The following is a 9,823-nucleotide window of genomic DNA, read 5'->3' as shown; positions in this document are numbered from 1 at the left end:
TAACATAGATTATATACAAAACAACCAAGATAAAATCTGTTATCTTATTTGAGACTATACAAACACTGTTTATCTCCCCGAATATGTTTAATTCGTAATAAAGAGTGAAACTTCAAATATGAGGAGTTTGCATTTGTTTTTACCCTGAAGATTTGCCTTAAAACTCCAGAATGTTTCAGAGCTCCTCAACACAAGTATAATTATCTGATAAGATTTCTCCAAAAATCTCACAGTGAATCAAATCAGTTAAAGGTACACTACCTTTTGGCGCTTCATAAACAAAACGCAGTACTCCTTCCCTTATCTCAGGGAACCGAGGTTACGTTAAGTAACCGAGTACGTTCCCTTTCGAACGGTCAGTTCGTACTGCGTCGAAGACGCCATGGGAACCTGTAAAATCCCGCCGTGCTATGATAAGCGCAGTGACATGTACTCCCTCAAGTTTGAACACTTATTAAAAAGGGCTCAAGACTAGAGTTACTGACACATCATTTATATATATATATATATATATATATATATATATATATATATATATATATATATATATATATATATATATATATATATATATATATATATATATATATATGTTCATAAGTCTTATACTACTGGGCTCATAGAGGCCGGTAACTATAAGGAATGTGTAAGCATTGAAGTAGTGCTGGGCGGTATACCGGTTCATACCGAATACCGGTATTAATTTATTTTATTATATGAATTTTGATGATACCGCAATACCGGTATATGTCGCTTAAACAACGTTCGGAACGCGCCGCAGTGCGTCAATGTTTGAGAGGGGACGCATTTCATTGATGCACTGTAGTAAGAGTAGTCAGAGCACAGTTGAGATCGCATTAACAGCACAGCCTATGGCTGAATCCTATACTCTCATTCACTATTCCCTACGTTATCACTTTATTTGAATTAGTTAATGAAAATGTGCGTGAAGTCGGACAGGCAATGTGTGTACATCGGCTGTACACTCGTTATTGCGGTGCGATGTGGGATAGAATGAGTGCACTCAATAACGTCCACTATGGTTTCGGACACCACTACAAAGCGCTGTCCCCTCCAAATAATGTCCTATTTGAGGTTATGGGGGCGATTTCGTATTCAGCCCTTGATTATAGCGGAGAATTCAAACTACACGCGGCGAGAGAGAGAGAGAGCGGTTTCTGCGCAGAGCGCCGTGATGGGTTTAACAACGCTCACCGCATGGATCATATAGCACTGATATAGACCGGAGCGAGCGCGTTTAAGTTTTTTATGGACATATTTAAAGGAGCTGTATGTAGGACTGTGGCCAAAACTGGTACTGCAATCACTTTCAAATTACTGTAGTGCGGTGTATCTCTCTCCCCCTCCCCCCTGACTCGAGGTTGCCAGATAGGCTGCAGTATCCAGCGGGAACTTAGGCTGCTACACGGAGCTTTCAATGGCAAGTGACGAGTCGTACACAGTAAGTTTTTTTTCTTTCCTTTAATTATGTTTATGCTTCAAGAGCGATGTTTTGTGAAGTAATTATGAATCGCAAAAATGTACTAATGGCGATTAGCCAAATATAATCGTAAATATGAACGCTCGTATGTGACAGTACATTCCCACATGAAAAATACTATAGTATATTATATTAAAATTACAGCAAAATTAATCTAGTAAATACTATAGTGTTTTTGAACCATACTGTAGTAAAGATGCTACAGTATATTGTAGTAACGTTATATTATAGTATTTACTACACTTTGTTAATTTACTGTAGTATATTTACTATAGGACGGTTCAAAAACACTTTAGTATTTACTAGAGTAATTTTACTATAATATACTATAGTATTTTTTTCATGTGGGTTGTTAGAACAGTAAGTTAGCTGTTAGTCTAACTTGTAACGGTAGAAGCACAAGCCTAAGTCACTATGTGTAACAGATTTCAAAGATGCAGCTATTCATTTAGCTGAAGCTATAAGTGAAAGCGACCAGCTGTATTTTTTAACTTACCCTGCGGTACACGTCCATAACGCTAAAATATGTGATGTGGAAGATTACATGACATTCTATTATTTAGCTTGAAAAACAAGTAAGATAAAAAACGTTACAAATGGGCCAAATTATTCACATAATAGGCTACAATGTGCTTTTCATTGGTGTAATGGACGTTACAAAAAGTTATTTTACCGTGTAATTGCGCCTAATGCTTCCAGAGAGGGAGAGGGAGAGGGAGAGGGAGAGGGAGAGGGAGAGGGAGAGGAGGCAGAGATGCAGAGGAAGAGAACAGAGTTCAGATGATCCAAAATGACCGAAGGGTACGGACAGAGGTTTGTGTTTTCCAGAGTATGCTAAACATTTGATATACTGCAGTAGCATTATATACGGTATAATGTACTATATATATACTGTATTATATACTGTAGCATTATGCCTTGTAATAAGATGTCACCATTTAAATCAATGTCAGCATCTTTTGTAGTTTTAATCAAATGTAAATGCAAATTTTTTTTTTGTGGTTTGTTTAATTAGGCACTCATTCAGGGCATGAGTGAATTGAGGCTACGATCACTAGCCACCCAGGTCTTCTCCCGGAACCCTGGATTAGTTTTTGATGCTCTTCCTCCATTGGATAGCACAACCCCACCTAACGCTGCTCTTCCATGGTGCACCTGTGGGAACTGCAGGGAAATGGCCACAGATGCTGAAAGGAAATGCTGTGGACAGTGTCCTGACTACTGCATCAGCAAATTGGCACATTTTGATCTGTATTGTCTGGAAGATGGTTATTTACGTATACACAGAGATTACAGAAATGATGTGTTGGTGGTAGCTGAAGTTAGAGAGCCAGGAGATGATAACAGACAATTTAGGTATGCTGCTTATCGTCAATACATCTTTTGGCAGCATGGGTCAATGGGTCAGGGGAACCGGCGTGTTATTCCCAGCTGCTGTATATGGAGAATAAGGGACAAATACCCCGACCCCCAGGGCCAGTACACTGGCTTTGTACCCACCATTTGAAACTACTCTGCCGTGAACAGTTTACTTCTAGTTATTTATTGTTGTAAATATGGTTTTATATATTGTTTTCTGATTTGTTTTGTTTTGTTTTTTAATTTATTTGTTTGTAAAGAGCCTTCAATTAAACATTTTTATTCAGAATAACAATGCTATGCTTTTTACGATGTAGAGAAACAGTAACATAAATGGTATAATGATATACTGATAAACAGTATAGATAAATAACTAGACTCAGCTGCTCTGTACTTTTGAGAATTTTTATTCTGAAATTATTCATAAGCAGTTTGTGACACAAAAGGTCAGGGTTGTGAGGCTCTGGAAACTGGGCTTCACGGGTCTTCAGTCTGGAATGTTGATACTGAGGAGAGCAAAATAAAAACTGAAGTTAGTTTATTTCAAACTTGGATGTGTTATGTCTGACATCTGACTTGGTGTGTGGCATGTAGCCCAAGGTGCAAAATAAATAAATTGGCATTCAACCTACCAAGACCTCTCCTGACTTGGGTGTGCAGGAGTTCCTCAATGGTAGGTGCCGGCACAGGGGGAAGTGGGCCGTACTTCCTGGGGTCATCAGGTCGTAGTGTTCTCCGTCTGGGCATCCCCTTACCAGCTAATCTCTTTTGAAGGATCATAGCTTGCAGTTCTGGGATGTAGCCATACGTCTTGGACACCTTCAGAGTGTAAAGCATATACCTGCGAGCATTCTTTTTGTACAGCCTCCTGTACCTGAAATAGAAGCAGAAAGGGGAGGGAAGAAGACATTTACAGCCCAAGGGCCATAATTGTTCAAAACAAATAGCATGTATAAATAAGCAAGTAACTTACTGTTTGCTTCCATCAGATTTGCACAACTCTGGGCGGTCCTTGTGGTAATTATAGTCCATCGCTGCTAGGAGCATCCTGGCCTCAAAGACAGGAGGGCTAAATGCTGTGCGCTTGCTAGCGTACATTAAAATATGGTTCTGGAAGGACTCCAGATCAGCAGTGGACCTGTGGGGGGTGGTTGAGAAGAGACATTTTGTTGGATTTTGAGAAGCACTTTCTAACTATAGTATGTGTACATTCTCATTAAATTACCTAAAGTTTAGATATTTGTGGACCTCATTTAGCCACCGCTTGTTTCTAACAATGCTCTTCAGGGCCTCATGTGCCATGGAGCCTCGCTCAAGCCACTGTTGAGTTCCACCTGATTCCAAGTCTGCATGCAGGCAGCCTCCCAGCATCCACCTGTGTTCATTTGTCACATGATGTAGGAGCCCAAGCCACAGCTCCTAGAAATAATATAGAAATATAATGTACAGACAAAAACAAGCATGCATATTGTACATAATTCATTACTAATGATGATGCTGTTTGTAAGTACTGTAATCTAAGTGGGTCACATAACTGACCACAATGACAACTCTAGTTAGCTACCTAATGAAATAGCCAATATCCAACATCAAGAAACCATCCTAAATTATTATTTTTTGCCAACAAGGTATATCTAGTAAGACTGCATGTTAGTTTCAAACAATATTCTTTTTAGATGACAACTATTTTCCAAACTATAACAACTTACAAGGAACTCTTGGTAAGAATCTGCTGTTTTGCAGCACCACCAAAAGTGGTTGACAACATCTTTCAGCCAACTGCTCAAACTGGACTGACTCTTGACCTGTGAAGCCTGGGATAGATATAACAGTAATCATTATAACATACCTAAAATTAGGGTAGATTGATATGCAGAAAATCTAGCCATAGAAATGACAGCTGAACTTACAGCATGGATCCTTTTTGCCAAATTCTTGGCCCCATGCCACATATCCAAGCTGTGCTGAAGCCCAAGGTCTTTGTATTTTCCTTTGTCTAATTAGGAAAAATAACATGTACAATTAGTACAGTAATGCCCCCCCCCCCCCCCCCTCCAAAAAAGTTGTTCTATTTCAAGTAATGCATAATGTCAGTGCCAACTTACTCATTAGTGCGGAGATCTGGACATGGGCATCAGTGCAGACCTCCACTAGTTTCACTTCTTTTAAAAGAGTGTCGACTGTCCGCACAAATGCCTCTCTCTCCATGATCACAGAATTTCGCCCTGTCTCCCTTTTGTCCACAGTGATGACAGAGATGATTTCCCTGGATTCGTTCTCCATGGCAGTGTATGTACAGTACTGGGCGCAATGTCCAGGGCTGTCCATTCTTCCATCCGCTATTCAATTTGTAAACAAGAATCAATGAGTTTCACAGAACATCAAATTGACATAACATACTACTCTAGCCTAAATGAATAAGATGTGTACATTACCTACTATTACCACATCTCTGTCTTTTAGCCGTTGTATTGCCTCAGCCCTCCTCTCCTCCCAAAACTCCTTCACAGTGTCTACACCGTAGGTGTCCTGAATTGTGAAAAATGAACTACGGTCCACCATTCCCATGTTCATAAATTGAAACAGAAGCAAGACTTTGGCGTAGTTGCTTCCTGAGAGTAGGATGTTGCTTGCCAACAGGAAGTCCCCTGCCAGCATACCGTACCTCACAGTAGGCTGTGACCTCCATCTCCACACAGTGTGGCCAACAGGGCAGGTCTGACAATAAATGGGACACAACTTAGGCTATTAAGCGTTATCAAATGTAAACATAGAATTGCTTCCACTAAGTGGAACTACAACTCTGGAAGCTTAATTGGGTTTCATAAAACCACTGTCAACGTATTACCATTGTCTCCAACATCAATCTACACTTATTTGAAAAGTATTATGATTATAACACCTACCCATTCCATGATGCTTGCAGTACCCCTGCGCGTAATGGAAACTTCGAATGGAGGGTGACACTGACAATCCACTTGGCTGACGTCACAAATGTAAGGGCACTTTTGGACCGGAAGCACAAGGAATGTTGCAAGCTCCTTCAAACAGTCTTCATAAGTGATGGAGGCCCGTTTCCCGATTAGGTCATCTTCAGTCATCCAGTCTATCAGGAAAGTCAGGTTGTTGAAGTGGAGGTACGGTGACTGATGGAGGGTCTACATCCGGGATGTCATGTACTGTCTCACTGGCATCTATCAAAGGCAGATTGTCAAGGCATGGTGGTGCCTGCAATGCTCCACCCAACCTAAAGACATGAAATATATATTTCTCAATTACAGATAGAAATCCATTTGATTAATAAAATTAAAATGGCAAATACTGAGAGGGGGTTATATTTGAGGTACTACAGGGACCAGGAATTCTTTAAAGCACCCACATCTTTTATCTTTATGTGTTTACGTATTTCATTGAATGAATATCCGAGGATGTATTGTGAATAATTTGTGAGGATCCAATGGTAACATACCGAATACAAATACGAGAGACACAGTCCTCATCTTCACTATCATCTGCTTCAATCTCCTCATCATTACTAACACCTTCACTGTCACCCCAATCAATTCTGGCAAATTTGATAGAAAATGATATTGGTTAATACACAGCATATCATCTTGTTACACAATATACAGTCAAACCCAGTGGAACTTACACACTGTTCATTAGGTCATTAATCTCCTGCTCATTCATGAGCTGGTTTTCAGCATCCTGGATGCTCATGTTCTGTAGACTAAAAGAAAACAATTCAGCGGTCATAATGGATTTTAAAAAAATCCATGTTGCTTTGTTCAACATAATTTCTTATCATTAGGCATATTAGGAAGCTTGAGAGGCTTTTTCTACCTTTCCTCCAGAACCTCAGATGCATCCATGGTGCGCTCATCATCTTCCAGTCTTTCCTCAATAGGCGGCAGGTCCTCTCTGTACATGTTGTAGTTGTTTTAGACCAAAAATGTTTCCAAATATGCAATGGCAATTAAAACAAATGTTGTACTGACTACTGACCGATTTGAAAGTGTTTCAGATGATGCACATCCAATACTGGAAAGTGATGGTGCAGTCTGGTGGTGCTTCTTCCAGTATCTCTTACTGGGGGTTGAGGTGCTGGGGCCATAATAGCTGAAGAGACAAGCGTTTTTGTCATAAGTAGGCTAACAAATAACAAACATTGCCACAGCAAGTATAACGCGGGACAAATTACGCCATGTCAGCGTTCAATATCAACAATGGCTATCACATCGTTGATTTCAGTCCCATCAGAAACGATTGAGAGTAACTAAATAACATTTGCAATGGTCATACAGGTCAACTTGCAGCATGTTTTATCCACTATATATACGAAGAAAGAATGAGGAATAATTTTTACAGAGGTAACGTTAGGCTACTGTCTCAAATACGTTTTCACATTGCCATAATAGGCGTGCTAATGTTGTTTTCATCAGCGTCTCAGCATAATGACAGAGAAACGGGCTCTGATAATGCATTACTAATGTTAGCAATGACGACTCGCCATTTTTATTTACCAAACAATTCCTTAACGTTACCTTTTCAATTCAATGACCCACCTCCTCCATCTGCGCTAACCTAACGTTACTTTGCATGAACATGCACAACTTTGTTCGACTGTCGTGAATATTTGAAATGTCCATTTACATTAAGTACAATTTAGCCAAACATAGATGAACCTTACCTGTCCAGGAGAAAATTAGCAACGTCTCCATCTTTCAAAGGCATCTCCTATACAAATCCTTGTTTTATTTCGGACACTGTCACGACGTTTTTCTGATTCATATCGAGGTCGTTTAGGTTTCGTAAAGTTAGACATTGTTTATCCAAAAAGTTTGTAGCTGCAGCTGTGGTAACTAGCAGAGCTGGCAACCCGAATAAAGAAACACTACTGACTTCGTGATTGGTAGATAGGCGGAGGGCGGCGCTTCAGGCATGACACAACATGTCAACATCAACATCAGTTGAGGGCTGCAACTTCAATTTTAAAATGAAAATATCTTGACCGGACAACTGTTGTCAGTGATATAAGTATTTGAAATTAACATGATTTCTTAATGTCTATTGACATATTAGGGCCATTTTATGATTAATTGAAAAACATTTCTTACATACAGTTCCTTTAAAATAGTTTTGCACAAAGTGTTGCTTTTGCAAGCGATGTCTGATGTTTTGCATGTTGTGTGTTTTGTGTGTAGAGTTACAAGAAATGGAGCCATATTTTCAGAAATTGTGTGTAAGCAATTAGATAAAACTGTAAATGAATCCAGTTTATTTTAGTTCAGGACTCATAGTCCAGGTGTTAGTAATCTGTGCTTAATCTTTGTTCCAGGCAACAATTTTTTAACTCACGATTAACTAGATTAAGGCCTACTCTTGGCATAATTTAAACCCTGTCCAGGAAACCACCTCTTGAAAATCTGCATTGATAATTCATAAAATGTGGTGTGAGCTCAATTTAAATGACAATTACAGAAAAACACAATCTGACTTAACTATAAACACACAAACTTGTACTTTTCACATTTATGATTAATAGCCATTTAAAAAATCATTCACAGTGCAGGGTGGAAAAATTAATTTTGGTATGTAAACTGTATGCTTTACTTGATTTATTTGTGTGCTTTGGTTCATTGTCTTGTTGCATCACATAACCTCTCTAAAGGTTGAAGACATGAACTGCTGTCCTGTATTTTTTTTTTTTTACATAACATTGGTTATTGCTAATGACATACAGAGTAATTAATCTACACTGTGAGCCCGGACAAGTTGAATCTACTTAAAAAATTGGAGCAAACTGGTTGCCCTAAAAATTTAGTAATGTGAACTAAAACGAGTACATTTAACTTAAATTTAAGTTAACATTTTAACTTAAACTTTAAACTTGTTTTAGTTAAAAAAATTCAGAACCTAGATAAAACTCCCCCTGCTGCTACTCTGATTTGCATTTGTGTAGCTCACAGCATGTTCATTTACATGATAAAGCCTCCCCTAGAATTAAGGGGAGGGGGGGGTCATGGGGGGACAACTGCCAAGCAAGGCCCACGTCAATTTCCGACAATTTACGGCAGTTTTCGGTGTTGCCTGCAAATTGCCGTGCACAGTCGTAAACCTGAAGTTCCACGGCAATCTACAGTGCCACATACTGACGAAAATCCCACTTTTCATGCAGTGCTGCTAGCCCGGGGGCCAGCAGCGGAAGGATTTCCCCCCGGCCCTCCACCGGGGAAAGGAGAGGCCCTGCTACCATCCCCTGGGAAGAACTGGAACCCATCTCTGAGTTGTCCACCTCCAGCCTGGCGTTTAAGCAGGCTGGGGAGCGGACTGGGCGTCATCCTCAACCACCTCCACGGCGCGGCCCAGGTGAAGGCTGCTGCTGGGGCCGGGCGGGAGGAGGGAGGGCGCCCTCGTCGGCGGGCGGACTGAGGCGACTGAGCCGGCGGCTGGGTGCAGCAGCTGGCCGCCGGGGCAGTACGTGTTACAGCCTCAGTCTGCTCTGGGGCGGCCGAGAACCGTTGGGCGCAGTTCTCAGCCGCGCCGCCGAAGAGGCCAGCCTGGGATATGGGAGAGTTGAGGAGGCGGGCCCGCTCAACGTCCTCCACATCACCAGGTAAGGCCAGGTGTTCTCCCGGACCACAGCTGTGGACATCGCCCGACCCAGGGAGCGTGTGGCCACCTTCACCGCCCAGGGGGTGGGATCAGTAGCGGCACGCAGCTCAATGAAGAGCCCTGGGTCGGCTCCACCCTTGTGCATGAGCAAAGTGGCGGCGAATTGCCCGTAGCTCTGCAGGACCACGCCACCAAAGTAGACGAGCCCACAGGCTTTGGGAGGGTGCTTAGGACAGCCACACCACGCCAAAGCCCTCCGTGGACACCGAAGTGCGCAACAGAGAGTTCAACAGTAGGGGGAGGGGGCCCCAGTGTACCCTAAGACCGCGGCCCCATCAAGGGCAGAGA

At 41.4% G+C, this 9,823-nt stretch overlaps 1 protein-coding gene across 1 annotated transcript; it reads right to left on the bottom strand.

The window, feature by feature from the left end:
- Positions 1-3,256: 3,256 nt before the first annotated feature.
- On the bottom strand, positions 3,257-4,199 carry LOC307136856 (uncharacterized protein). The gene is made up of 4 exons (XM_079834178.1): positions 4,086-4,199; positions 3,834-3,998; positions 3,493-3,734; positions 3,257-3,366 (listed from the first exon to the last, which is right to left on the bottom strand). Exons 1-4 carry the CDS (start codon positions 4,160-4,162, stop codon positions 3,338-3,340), a joined length of 513 nt encoding a protein of 170 aa, XP_079690304.1. The 5' UTR covers positions 4,163-4,199; the 3' UTR covers positions 3,257-3,337.
- Between the last annotated feature and the right edge of the window lie 5,624 nt (positions 4,200-9,823).

Source organism: Gobio gobio (assembly GCF_949357685.1).
Source record: "Gobio gobio genome assembly, chromosome: 14".
In the NCBI taxonomy this organism is placed as follows: Eukaryota; Metazoa; Chordata; class Actinopteri; order Cypriniformes; family Gobionidae; genus Gobio; species Gobio gobio.
Note: the sequence above shows the minus strand (reverse complement) of the source record. Positions and strands in the feature narration are given on the sequence as shown.